Genomic DNA, 14,127 nt, shown 5'->3' with positions numbered 1-14,127 from the left:
CACATGCCATTCCCCCACCCATCCCATCCTCTTGTGAGTTTCTCCAGACATGCAGCCTCGGCTCTGCCCTGGGCAGCCTTTTGAGGTTGTGGTCGGCCTTCTCATCCATCCGGCACCTGGCAAGCACCCCGAAACTGCCAGGCCCCTCGCCCCTTGTTCAGAAGAAACTGAGACGCGAAGATATTTAACTGCTGCCCTAGCCAGGTCCATGGCAAATCCGACAGGGTACAAGGCAGCACCTGCGGGCGTTTCTCCACGTCCCCCCGCCTCCCCTCCCCCCCACCCCCGACCCGCACGGTGGGACCATCTCAGCCCCGGCTGGAGCCCGCTGGACTGTGGACTCGACTCCCTAAACGGGAGTCTCGTCACTACCCATGGTCCTGGGTTCCTATACCCAAAACTGAAGTCGGGGGACTCAGAAATCTAACTCCAAAGGAGAGCCGGGGTCAGGACTGTGCGGGGGTTGTCGCCGGTGCTCCGTTCGTAACAGCCACGCTGCCCCGCCTGGTTTCGGGGTACCTTCTCTGCGCCGTCTGTTCGGACTAGGCCTGGGCCAGGCTGAACACGGAGGTTTCTGACCCCAGCGCGTGTACCGCCTGCGGACAAAAGGCCAAGGCCGCAGGGGCCATTCCGCTCTCCACCTCGTAGCGCCTGGGGGGCGGGGAGCCGGCTGGCCGGCTCAGAGCTTCTATTGGCTGGAGGCGATGCCCGTCCGGGCCCCGAGGCTCGGCAATTGGCTGGTGGAGGCGGAGTTGGCGGAGCCCCAATGAATGGGGGAGCCGGAAGCAGGAAGTGAGTGTGCGATCGGAGCAGCTGCTGCAGGTGAGGCGCGGCGACCGGGTTTTGGGGTCACCATGTGTTATCCTCAGGGGACAGGGCGCGTCTGGGCCGAGCTCAAGATCATTCCTTTTCTGCCCCCCCATTCCAAATTAATCGCGGCCCCGAAGCCAAGGATCGCTCCGGACAGCAAAGGGTTAACGTCCCTTTCGGAACCCAGGGGCTTGTGCCATTTGGGAGCAGCTTCGGGAGTGGTGGGGGTGGTAGGAAACTCTTTCAGAGTAAGAGAGGGCGTTGTGAATACTCTGGGTTGGGAGACACCCAGGTCCTAACTAGGCAGCAAGACTATCGATAAGCTGCTTGGCGTCTCTAAGCCTCAGTCTCCCTATCTGTAAAATGAGTTTTCTCTCCGCTCTGAGCTTCTGCAGCTAGGGAGGGTCCCCTGGCTGAGCACAGGGAGAGGTCAGGGGGATAAGAGTGGGACTGATCCTGCCAGCAGTGAGAACTGAAGAGTACAGGGAAAATCTTGTACTGCTGTAGGTACCTTCTGTCGATCAGGCTGACCTTGTGACCTCATCTAATTTGCATAGCCACCCAGTGAGGTTGGGGTTATTATCAGAGGCTGTCTTCTAGAGGTAGAAAAGTACAGCTGACTTGACATTTGGAGTCTGGGGTGAGCCAGTCTTGGAACCGGGGTCTTCCAGCTGGGACTCGGTCCTTGTGAACACAGTGGTGGGCAGAATCGAAGAACATGCAGGATAATTCTGAAGGGAAGGCTAGGAGATCAGGGAGGGAAGAGGGGTGACCACGGAGAGGGGCCTGGGAGCCCAGAGATGTGGAAGCTCGCTTTTGACCCCTCCCTTGTGTTATTAGGCAAAGCACCCCGCCTCCCTGGCCCTGGTCTCTCCATCTGTAATATTGCTGCTGCCGCCAAGTCGCTTCAGTCGTGTCCGACTCTCTGTGACCCCATAGACAGCAGCCCACCGGGCTCCCCTGTCCCTGGGATTCTCCAGGCAAGAATACTGGAGTGGGTTGCCATGTCCTTCTCCAATGCATGAAAGTGAAAAGTGAAAGTGAAAAGTGAAAGTGAAGTCGCTTAGTCGTGTCCGACTCGTAGTGACCCCATGGACTGCAGCCCACCAGGCTCCTCCATCCATGGGATTCTCCTGGCAAGAGTACTGGAGTGGGGTGCCATTGCCTTCTCCAATCTGTAATACTAGGTAGTTGGATTCAGTCTTTAAGTTTGGGAGGCCACAGGCTGAATATTGCCTGCCAGAATATTGTGTAATCTTCTGGGGTGAGTCACCTAACCATCTCTGAGTCTCACTTGGCATATCTGGTGCATGGATGCAATGGTATTCCCTTCCTCATTCAGACTGTGAGCATGCAGACTCAGATGTACATGCCGTTGGTGTGGGATAAATGATGCCTGTGATCACGGTGATGGTTCTCAGCAGGGCCCATGGCGGACACCCAGTACATTCTCCCCAATGACATCGGCGTGTCAAGCCTGGACTGCCGCGAGGCCTTCCGCCTGCTGTCGTCCACAGAGCGTCTCTATGCCCACTACCTGTCACGGGCCGCCTGGTACGGAGGCCTGGCAGTGCTGCTGCAGACCTCCCCTGAGGCCCCCTACATCTATGCCCTGCTCAGCCGCCTCTTCCGTGCCCAGGATCCCGACCAGCTGCGCCAGCATGCCCTGGCCGAAGGCCTTACTGAGGAGGAATATCAGGTTAGTTCTCCCAGGCCAACTTGCATTCTGGGTGTGAGGGGCCGGGAAGCAGGGGTCCAATGGACTCTCTGTCTCTCTCTGAATTAGATCAAAGGTTTTAAACACAGGGACATCCCCTCCTGGAGTCTCAGTCTTCTCATCTACAAAGTATGCCTGAGGGTCGTCTGTACCTCTTAGGGTTGTGGCCCCCTGATGAGATAAATGATGGCTGTTATGATGATCACGAGAGCTGTGGAGTAGAGGAAACAGCTGTGGAGGTTCGGAGACGGTAGAGGAATGAGTCCAGTGTAGGAATCTGGAGGTCTGAGATCTGGACCAGATCTTCCTCTACCATGTTGCATGTCCCTGGGCAGAATGTTCTGCCTGTCATCTTGTTTTTATCTCATCTGTGGGTCTGTTGGCCAAGGAATACATGAATGCATTCTTAATGCTTTACAGCATTGCAGAAAGGCACAAAATAAAACACGAAGATCATTTTTTCTCAATGCCCAGCCCAGAGGTAACCACCAAAGATGGTGGGTATATAGCCTTTTCAGTCCTCTGTCTACACTGCATACCTGTACAAGTAGAAATACACATGTGTTAGTTGCTTATTTTCTCTTTCACATATGAGATCACATTCTATAGATTCTTATGAGTTCTGCTTTTTTTCACTGAACACTATATCTTGGAGAACTTCCATGGGGTACATAGAAATCCACCTCGTTTTCTTTTATTGACTGTGAAGCATTCCATAGCTTTGTACGATGTAATCAGTTTAGTCCTTTGTATATTGATGGACATTTAGGTTGTTTGTCATTCTTACAAACAAGACAAATAAGCATCCTTAAGCATGTGTGTGACTAGGATCTATTTTTAGAAGCAGAATTGCTGGGTCAAAGGCTCTGTGCATTGACAGTTGACTAGTGTTGTTAAATCATTTTCTGAAAAAGCTTCTCCAAGAATGTATAAGGATACAGTTTCTCTATATGTAAAATAAAGGGATTAGATTGCTTATCTCTGTGCTGAGGCCCAGGCTGTTTCTTCTATTTTTTGTTTGAACTTTGAGTAATCACATCCCATCTCTAGGCCTTGATTTCCTCATTAAAAGAGAGAATAGCTGGGAAAGTTAATGGAAAAGTGCTACCCAAGTATTCACTGTTTACAGTGGGATTGTTTTGTTTGGAAGTAGCAGAAACCCACCTCAAATTGGCTTAAATGGGAGGGAAAAAAATCATGACTCCCAGTTTCTGGTCTGGCATGTTGGGAGCTTAGATGTTGCCCATCTCTTCTAACAAGTAAAAAGCTGAAGAAATTGAAAAACCAACAACTCTTCTTAGATCCTTAAGAGAAGTGAGGTTCCAGAGCAAACTGCAGCCCCCAAAATTGGAGAAACAGACAGGCAGGTACAGAGAGTCACAACTTACCAGAGCAAAAACTCATGAACAGAAACCTCCATGGAACAGTGCTGGGGTAGGAAAATTGGAACTGTAATTGGTGAATTGCTAAAGGCTCAGTGTGGACAATTCTGAGAGTTGAAAACTCCAGGGGGAACTGGACATAAGGGGTCCCCACACTTTGGGGGGTTTTACCTTCAGGAGCTTCACCTGGTTCTCACAGTGAATTTCAGAGGAAAAAAATCCCTCTTGCTTCGGGCAGAGGGAGGTGAGAAGGAGCCATTTTCAAAATATGCTAGAGCATTCTGTTCTTCTTAACATGATCTGCCCTCAGGAGAAACTATTTAACCAGAACCAAACCTGTTAGGGATTTATTGGAGCCTAACTAATCTGGAAGAAGGGAAACACACAACTCTAGACAGCTCTGACCATCCGGTCCCATCTAAAAGGAGTGGGAATATGGGGCTGAGAAGAACATGTCAAGTTCAAAGTCCAGCAGCAAAGGCTCACTAAAATCATGGGACTCTAGAACACTTCCCCTGCCACCATTCCTTACCATCCCACTACTAAAGGCCTATTTAAGACAGTTCCTTTTACTCAGCACATCATGTCTGGCTATCAAGAAAAAAATTACAAAACATTCTTAAAGGCAGAAAACACAGCTTGAAGAGACAGAGCAAGTATCAGAACCAGACTCAGATACGGCAGGGATGTTGGACTCATCAGACCAGGAGTTAAAACAACTATGACTAATATTCTAAGGGCTCTAATGGATAAAGTAGACAGCATGTAAGAACAGATGGGCAGTTTGGGATTAACATATATACAGTACTATATATAAAATAGGTAAATAACAAGGGCATAGTATATAGCACAGGAAATGAGACTCAGTATCTTATAATATCCTATAATGGAAAAGAGTCTGAGAAGGAGTCTAAAAGAATGCTAGAGGTCAGAAAATATTACCAGAAAGGAAGGGCACTTTTGATGGGCTTATTAGTAGACGACACAGCAGAGGAAAGAATCTCTGAGCTTAAGAGTATCTCAATAGAAACCTCCAAAATTGAAAAGCAAAATGAAAAAAGACTGAAGAAAACAGAATAGGATATCCAAGAACCATGGGACAACTATAAGGAATATAACATATATACAGTGATAAAACCAGAAGAAGAAAAAAAAACAGAAGAAATATCTGAAATAGTAATGACCGAGAATTTCCCCAAAGTAATGTCAGATACCAAACCACAGATCCAGGAAGTTCAGAGAACACTGAATAGGATACTAAATGCAAAACAAAAAAGAAACAAACCTCCATAGAGGCATATCATGTTTAAACTACAGAAAATCAAAGAGAAAGAAAAAAATCAAAGAGAAAGAAAGAACCTAGATGGAAAAAAATATCTACAGAGGAACAAAGATAATAATTACATCTAATCTTTCAGAAATCTTGCAAGCAAGAAGAGTAGACTGAAATATTTATAGTGTCGAGATAAAAAGCCACCAATCTAGAATTGTATGCCCTGTGAAATTATCCTTTAAAGTGTAGTGGAAATAAAGACTTTCTCAGACAAACAAAAATTGAGGGAATGTGTTGCCAATAGACCTGTTTTGCAGGAAATGTTAAAAGAAGTTCTCTAGAGAGAAGGGAAATGATATAGGTCAGAAACTCAGATGTACATTAAAAAAGAAAGGAAAAGCTGTGGTGAAGGAATAAGTGAAGGTAAAATAAAAACTTTTATATTTCTTATTCTTAACTGATCTAAGAGACACATTTATCCAAAATAATAATACCAGATCTAAGAGACACATTTATCCAAAATAATAATACCAGCAATATATCCAACTATGTATGCTTATGTACAAGTGAAATGAATGACAGCAGTGATATGAGGGAGGGAAGGCAAGAATTAGGATTATTTTATTATAAATGGACCATGAAATGGACTTGGATTAGTTATAAATGTATATTGCAAAGTCAACCACTAAAATGTCTATTGCAAAGTCAACCACTAAAAAAAGTAAAAAAAGAAGTGCAATTGATATGCTAAGAAAGAAGAGAAAATGAAATTGTATACAAGGCTAAGTTACAACCACCAAGGTAGAATAAGAATGGACGACAGGTGCCAGCATGGTCGGGCTCTGGTGACACTCCTCTTCCGGGCTGCAGATTGCTACCTTCTCGCTGTGTTTTCACATGGTGGATCATATGAGCTAGCTATCTGGGGTCTACTTAGTAAACGCATAAATCTCAATGAGGAGCATGATCTAATTTCCTCCCAAAGGCTCCCTCTCTTAATAGCCATCACCTTGGAGGTTAGGTTTCAGCATACTGGTTTTGGAGGGACACAAACATTCAGATCATAGCAATCAACAAACCTCTAGCTGCTGCTGCTGCTGCTGCTAAGTCGCTTCAGTCGTATCCGACTCTGTGCGACCCCATAGACGGCAGCCCACCGGGCTCCCCCGTCCCTGGGATTCTCCAGGCAAGAACACTGGAATGGGTTGCCATTTTCTTCTCCAATGCATGAAAGTGAAAAGTGAAAGTGAAGTCGCTCAGTCCTGTTGGACTCCTAGCGACCCCATGGACTGCAGCCCACCAGGCTCCTCCATCCATGGGATTTTCCAGGCAAGAGTACTGGAGTGGGTTGCCATTGCCTTCTCCGAAACCTCTAGCTAGACTAAGATAAAAGATGAGAGGTCACAAACTACTAGTATCAGGAATGAAAGAAGGAAAAAGAAAAAGAAATTAAAGAAGGGCTATCACTACAAATTCATGGGCAGTGAATATTCATGGGCAATATCCTTCCAATGATAATCAAAAAATACTCTAAAAAAGCTCATATGCACAAATTTGATAACCTATATGAAATGGACCAATTCCTTGAAAGACAATCTGCTAAAATACACAAGAAGAAATAGATAATCTGCAAAGCCTGTATCAAAGAAATAGAATCAATAATTAATAAACAACCTTCCAAAACAGAAAACATCAAGCCAAGATAAGTTCACTACTAGACATTTAAGGGTGACATTATACCAACTCTCTACAATCTTTCAGAAGAGAAAAGCAGAGGGAATACTTTCTAACTCATCTATGAGGCCAGTATTACCCTAACACCAAAATCAGACAAAGATTACAATGAAAGAAAACTACAGATTAATATGCCTCAAGACCATAGATGCAAAAGTCCTCAACAAAATAGTAAATTGAATCCAACAATGTATAAAAAGAATTATGCACCATGACCAAGTGGGATTTATCCCAGCTGTGCCAATCTGGTTCAGCATTCAAAAATCAATAAATGTAAATCATCACATCAATAGACTAAAGAAGAAAAATCACACAATCATATCAATAGATGCAGAAGAAGAAGCATTTGGCATTTGACAAATTCTAAGATTGCCGGGAGAAATATCAATAACCTCAGATATGCAGATGATACCACCCTTATGGCAGAAAGTGAAGAGGAACTCAAAAGCCTCTTGATGAAAGTGAAAGTGGAGAGTGAAAAAGTTGGCTTAAAGCTCAACATTCAGGAAACAAAGATCATGGCACCCGGTCCCACCACTTCATGGGAAATAGATGGGGAAACAGTGGAAACAGTGTCAGACTTTATTTTTCTGGGCTCCAAAATCACTACAGATGGTGACTGCAGCCATGAAATTAAAAGACGCTTACTCCTTGGAAGGAAAGTTATGACCAACCTAGATAGCATATTGAAAAGCAGAGACATTACTTTGCCAACAAAGGTTCGTCTAGTCAAGGCTATGGTTTTTCCTGTGGTCATGTACGGATGTGAGAGTTGGACTGTGAAGAAGGCTGAGCGCCGAAGAATTGATGCTTTTGAACTGTGGTGTTGGAGAAGACTCTTGAGAGTCCCTTGGACTGCAAGGAGATCCAACCAGTCCATTCTGAAGGAGATCAGCCCTGGGATTTCTTTGGAGGGAATGATGCTAAAGCTGAAACTCCAGTACTTTGGCCACCTCATGCGAAGAGTTGACTCATTGGAAAAGACTCTGATGCTGGGAGGGATTGGGGGCAGAAGGAGAAGGGGACGACAGAGGATGAGATAGCTGGATGGCATCACTGACTCGATGGACGTGAGTCTGAGTGAACTCTGGGAGTTGGTGATGGACAGGGAGGCCTGGCGTGCTGCGATTCATGGGGTCGCAAAGAGTCGGACACGACTGAGCGACTGATCTGATCTGATCTGAACACCCATTCATGATTAAAAAAAACAAATTGTAACTAGAAAACTTAGAGTTAATATCATATTTAATGGTGAAAAACTTCCCCACTAACATCAGGAATAAAGCAAGGATCTTCCTTCTCACCACTACTTTTCAATGTTGTACTGGAAATTCTACCTAATGCAATAAGACAAGAAAAAGAAATTACAGGTGTACATATTGTAAAGGAAGACATAATACTGTCTTTGTTCACAGATGACATGATTGTTTAAGTGGAAAATCTGAAAGAATCAACAAAAACTCCTAGAACACATAAGTGATTATAGCAAGGTTGCAGGATGCAAAGTTAGTACATGAAAGTCAATTGCTTTCCTGTATTCCAGCAATGAGAACATAGAATTTGAAATTAAGACACAATTCCATTTACAATAGCACCCAAAAAAGTTGAAATAGTGATAAATCTAACAATGTGTAGAAGACGTATATGCAGAAAACTATAAAACTCTGATGAAAAATATCAAAGAAGAACTAAATAAATGGAGAGAGACTCCATGTTCATGGATAGAAAGATTCAATATTGTCAAGATATCACTTCTTCCCAACTGTATCTATAAATTCAGTGCAATCCCAGTCGAAATCCCAGCAAGTTGTTTTGTGGATACCAACAAACTTATTCTAAACTTAATACGGAGAGGCAAAAGACTCAGAATAGTCAATACAATAATGAAGGAGAAGAACAAAGTTGAAGGACTAATGCTACTCTAGTTCAAGACTTACTATTAAAAAAAAAAAGACTTACTATTAAGCTACAGTAATCAGGACAGTCTTCTGTTGGCAAAATAATAGACAATAGATCAGTGCAATAGAATAGAGAGTCTAGAAACAGACCCCCACAAATTTAGTACAAATCTTTGACAAAGAACAAAGGTAATGTAATGAAACAAATATAGTCTTTCCAATAGATGGTGCTAGAATAACTAGACATCCACATGGTAAAAAAAAAAAAAAAATCTAGACTCAGATCTTATATCCTTCACAAAAATTAACTCAAAATGAATCACAGTCTTAAATACAAAACTAAAACTCCCAGAAAATAACATAGGAGAAAATTTAGATGACCTTGGGTATGCAGTTGACTTTTTAGTTATAACACCGAGCATGATCCATGATAGAAATAATTGATAAGCTGAACTTATTAAAATTTAATTTTTCTTTTTCTTGGCCATGTTATGTGGCATGTGGGATCTTAGTTCCTCGACCAGGGATCGAACCCATGCCCTCTGCATTGGAAGCACAGAGTTTTAACCACTGGACCTCCAAAGATGTCCCTAAAATTAAAGTTTTCTGCTCCGTGTAAGACACGGTCAAGAGAATGAAAAGATAAGTCATGAATGGGAGAAAATGTTTGCAAAAGATATATCTGATAAAGATGCCCTTCGGTAGCTGAGTCAATAAACAAACCGTGGTATATCAGACAATGGAACATTAGTGCTAAAAAGAAGTGAGCAATTAAGCCATGAAAAGACACGGAGAAAGTTAAATGGATATTACTGGGTGAAAGAAACCATCACAAAAAGGGTACATACTGTATGATTCCAGCTATGTGGAAAAGGCAAAACTATGCAGCTAGTAAGAAGATGGGTAGTTGGCAGGCACTGGGAGGGGATATAGAGCACAGAGGATTTTTCAGACACTGAAACTGCCCTGTATACTACAGAGTAGTGTATCATGTGTAATGGCAGATATGTGTCTTTATACATCTATCCAAACCCATAGAATATACAATGCCGAGAGTGGTCCCTAATGTAAACTATGATCTTTGGGTGATGAGCTGCCAAGGTACATTCGTCAATTGTAAGAAATGTACCAGACTCATGAAGAATATTAATGAGGTGGAGGCTGTGCCTGGCAGTGGGGTGGCGGGGTGTGGGGGGGAGCGCTTTGGGGTAATCTCTACTTTCCACTCAGTTTTGCTGTGAACCTAAAACTACTCTATAGAATAAAGTCTATTTTTAAAAAAGAGAATTATGGGCTCACATAATTGAAAAGTCCAGGGCTAGAGAGGCTTCAGTCATGGCTGGATTCAGAGACTCAGGGATACCATTGCGATGCAGTCTTCATCGCTCAGCTTTGCTTTCTTTTGTGACCTTAGTAGGGGAGCTCTAGGGGCTTTGGACTTGATGATTCCTGGTATGAAACAGTAGCTCTTCAACCGCTGGGAAACTTCTTGGTCAGGCTCTGGCTGGCCAGCTTGGGCCTGTGCCTACCTGGAGTTGGGGAAGGGAGATTTTGCCCCATCCCAAAAGGAAGCTGAGGCCATATTATCAGAGGAAGGGAGAGTAGATTTGGAGCCTGCAAAAGCCATAGAGTCGTCAACCAAGGCCCCTCCATCCCTAACATTTTGATGCCTCTAGCGCCAGCTGCCTATCAGATGGGGGCTAAGGACAGGCTTCCTACAGGAGGTGGTGTCTGCGCTGGGCCTTCAAAGTCAGATGAGATGCAGGTGGCTGAGAGGGTGCTGATATGAAGGGAACAAGGTGGATGAGGGCTTGGGTGTATCAATATTTGGAAGCTGTTGAGGAGACCCATTTGGCTGGACCATGGGTGTATGAAGATTGGGCCGTGAAAGCAGCCCAGACTGGCACCTCCTGGGATGTGGGTCCTGCCCCCTAGATCTCCCCACCTCACCCATACAGCTTCCTCTGGGGTGTTAACATCCCAGGAGGGCCCCTCCATGGGGTGGGGAGGCTGCGTTTCCTCTGACACTGCCTTCCTCCAGGCGTTCCTGGTCTACGCCGCGGGCGTCTACTCCAACATGGGCAACTACAAGTCCTTTGGCGACACCAAGTTTGTTCCCAACCTGCCCAAGGTGAGCTGAGGAGGGCTGGGGAAGGTGGGCAGTTTGGGGCTGGTGGGGTGGAGTGGGGAAAGCAGCAGATGGAGCCCCCGCAGGAGTCAGGCTTTGACCTTGTCACCACCATGCCGCACAGCCTTGGGTCAGCCACCCTCCCGGGTGCTGCAGCGACCTCCCGACCATGCTGACCATGGGACAAATGAAGGGAGGCTGTGGAAGAGTTCTGAGCACCGTTCAGTGCTGCAGAGATGGGGCTGTCGGTCACCCCGGAGACAGTGGAGGAGAGTGGACGCAAGGAGTCCTTCTCTGGACCACAGGGCTCAGGCCCTTCTGGGGCAGACCCAGATCTTACACCAGGGCTTTCAGTCCCTACTCTGCACATGACTGGCCTGACGATCTTATTGAAAAACAGCCTCTGACCCAGCCAGCTTGAGCAGGCAGGTGTGAGGTTCTGCTTTTCTCCGGCAAGGTCGATGCTGCCAGTCTGTTGACCACCCTCTGAGCCAGAAGGTCTTAGACTATGGGAGAAGAGCTTGGGGGTGGCTGGGGGGCTCCAGGAGGCAGGTTGGGTGGTGCGGCCTTGGCCAGGCCAAGGACCTCCCTTCCCCTGCAGGAGAAGCTGGAACGTGTGATCCTGGGGAGTGAGGCCGCTCAGCAGCACCCGGAAGAAGTTAGGGGCCTCTGGCAGATCTGCGGGGAGCTCATGTTCTCACTGGAATCGAGGCTTCGACACCTCGGGCTGGGGAAAGAGGTGAGGCCCCAGCCACGCTAGGGGGTGGGGGGCATCGTTGAGGGGCACCTGGCCTGGAGGAAGGGGCAACCGATGGGGAGACAGCGGGCTGTCCATCATGCCTGAGGCCAAGCTTCTGTCCACGGCGGGTCTCAGCGTTGTCCTCAGTAAGTGGGTTGGATGGAATGCTTTCTGAATGCCCTCCCAGTTCTGACATCCTGGGATGTTGTGTGCCAGGAGGAGGGAAGGAGAGATGAGCTGAGAGCTGAAGGGAGCTGGGGGTGGGGGGGGGCGGCGGTGGAAAGGAGGGGATCCAAGCTTCCCACATCTGGATGCTGCTTAGGAGTCGCTTGGGGTGAGGGATGCAGTGAACCTTAGGGTGGATCTGTGAGAGGCTGGCGCAGAGCTGTAGGAAGGCTGGGGATGGCCCTGTGTGTTGTTTGTGTTCCAATATTCTTCCCCTGGAAAGAGATGGAGAGGGACCTCGGAGGTGCAGGAAGTCTGAGGCTGGAGAGGGTGGCCAGAAAGGAATTTACCAGCTGACCCTGCAGCTCCAACCTCAGCAACAACTCCTATTTCCATTCTGCCCCTTCCCCGACAGGGCATCACCACCTATTTCTCTGGGAACTGTACCATGGAAGATGCCAAACTAGCCCAAGATTTTCTGGACTCACAGGTTTGGGGGATGGGCAGCTCGGGGTAGTGGCTTGTTGGGGTCCCCTAGGCACTGGCGGCCACTCCCTGGTCTCAGCTTGAGCCCAGAGGCACAGGCATTGGGGGTCCTTGAGGTGGAGAAGACTGAGGAACCCTTACCTAAGGGTCAGCATGAGTGCCCTGATGGAGCCACCCCCACCCCACCCCAGGCTGAAGGGCCTTGTGACAGCCTCAGGGAAGGAGGACACAGAATATCAGACCTGCTTCAACAGAGCTCTGGTATCCATGTGTCAGTTTCACCTCCCAGCTCAGCCACTCAGTGATATCCCTTATCTGTGGCTTGAGGTCTGCCTCCTATAGCCCAAGTTAGCTGAGGTCATGAAGTGTCTGGCAGGTGTGATCGTATGTGCATATGTGCGTGCTCAGACAGGTCCAACTCTTTGTGACCTCATGGACTATAGCCCGCCAGGCTCCTCTGTCCATGGAATTTTCCAGGCAAGAATACTGGAGTGGGTTGCCATTTCCTCCTCCAGGGGATCTTCCCAACCTAGAGGTCAAACCTGTGTCTCCTGTGTCTCTTGCGTTGGCAGGTAGATTCTTTACCCCCAAGCCACCTGGGAAGCTCACTGTCTGGCGCAGCACTTAGTAAAAGTGCTGTGTACTGAGTACTCAGTGTACTGAGCCGAGCAGAAGTCTGCCCTGGCCCGCCCACCCTGCTCCCTTCCCTCCCAGAAGACTCCGGCTGGTCCCCCTGAGGCCCAGCCCGCTTTGCCTCTGTGTCTTCTCCCCCGGGTGTGCCCACTCTCCCTCCCTCCCACCCCACCGCCCACTCTGGATTTACTCTCCCCTAAACCCTGCCCTTTCTCTTCCAGAACCTCAGTGCCTACAACACACGGCTCTTCAAGGAGGTTGGCCAGGACGGGAAGCCGAGCTACGAGGTGCGGTTGGCTTCCGTGCTGGGCACAGGTGAGCTCACAACCCCCTTCTTTTCCCTCTTTAGTGTTCCTGGACCAGCGTGGATGGGGCAGGAACCCAGGACAGGGGTTAGCTGCCTGAATAGCCACAGGGAGTAACAACAGTCATTCTAGCTATGGTGGATGTTGATGGAGGCTTACTGGGTGCCGAGCCCTGTGCCATGCTCAGCATATGGTGAGCACCCCTAGCCCTGGAGCTGGTGGTGATGTAAAGCTAGGGGAGACCCGAGGGCAGAGGAAGGGCCCTATTTCACTGGTGAACATCACTGCAGCAAGCCTCTGATAGGAGCCGAGTGTTGGCTGTGGTCCCCATCCTCCAGGCAGTGGTGCAGAAGATAACAATTCATGTAAACAATGGAAATAGAGGCTGGACCATATGTCTCATGATGGCCTAGAGAGGAAATCCAAACTGCACGTCAGTGAAGGCTTAATGGAAAAAGTGTCCTGGAGGTTGGGGAGAATATAGAAAGGTGGGGCGGTGAACTTGCTGAAAGGTTTTTGCTGAGCCGTGAAAGATGCCGGGATTCTTGGCCTCCAGAGGAGAGGAATTCAATCTGGGGCCAGACACAAGGCTTGATCACTCAGAGCTTTTGTGTAATCAAGTTTTATTAAAGTATAAGAGAGATAGAGAAAGCCTCTACATAGACATTAGAAGCGGGCAGAAAGAGTGCCCCCCTGCTAATCTTTAGCCGGATGTTATATAGCTAATAGCAGTCTGCTAATTAGAGAAAGGAAATGTCTCAAAACTCAGAGACTGGCACCAGGCCCCTTACCTACAACATGCATTTTGAGATAACATTGGCTCAAGGTGAGTTGTCCTGGGCCATAACATGATTGAC

General features: G+C 47.3%; 1 protein-coding gene across 2 annotated transcripts in view; it reads left to right on the top strand.

Moving 5' to 3' along the window:
• The first annotated feature begins 723 nt into the window (after positions 1-723).
• DPP3 (dipeptidyl peptidase 3) overlaps positions 724-14,127 on the top strand; it is a 31,965-nt gene continuing 18,561 nt past the window's right edge. The window contains exons 1-6 of one of the 2 annotated variants that reach the window (XM_027531469.1): positions 724-822; positions 2,235-2,509; positions 10,856-10,945; positions 11,544-11,681; positions 12,262-12,336; positions 13,187-13,280. In XM_027531469.1, coding sequence (XP_027387270.1) covers positions 771-822; positions 2,235-2,509; positions 10,856-10,945; positions 11,544-11,681; positions 12,262-12,336; positions 13,187-13,280 — 724 coding nt within the window. In that variant the 5' untranslated portion in view covers positions 724-770. Of the gene's footprint in view, positions 823-2,231; positions 2,510-10,855; positions 10,946-11,543; positions 11,682-12,261; positions 12,337-13,186; positions 13,281-14,127 lie in introns of both variants that reach the window. The other variant, XM_027531468.1, reaches the window with a different exon arrangement.

Source organism: Bos indicus x Bos taurus, chromosome 29, assembly GCF_003369695.1.
Source record: "Bos indicus x Bos taurus breed Angus x Brahman F1 hybrid chromosome 29, Bos_hybrid_MaternalHap_v2.0, whole genome shotgun sequence".
NCBI classification, from domain to species: Eukaryota; Metazoa; Chordata; class Mammalia; order Artiodactyla; family Bovidae; genus Bos; species Bos indicus x Bos taurus.
This window is presented reverse-complemented; position numbering and strand designations above follow the sequence as displayed.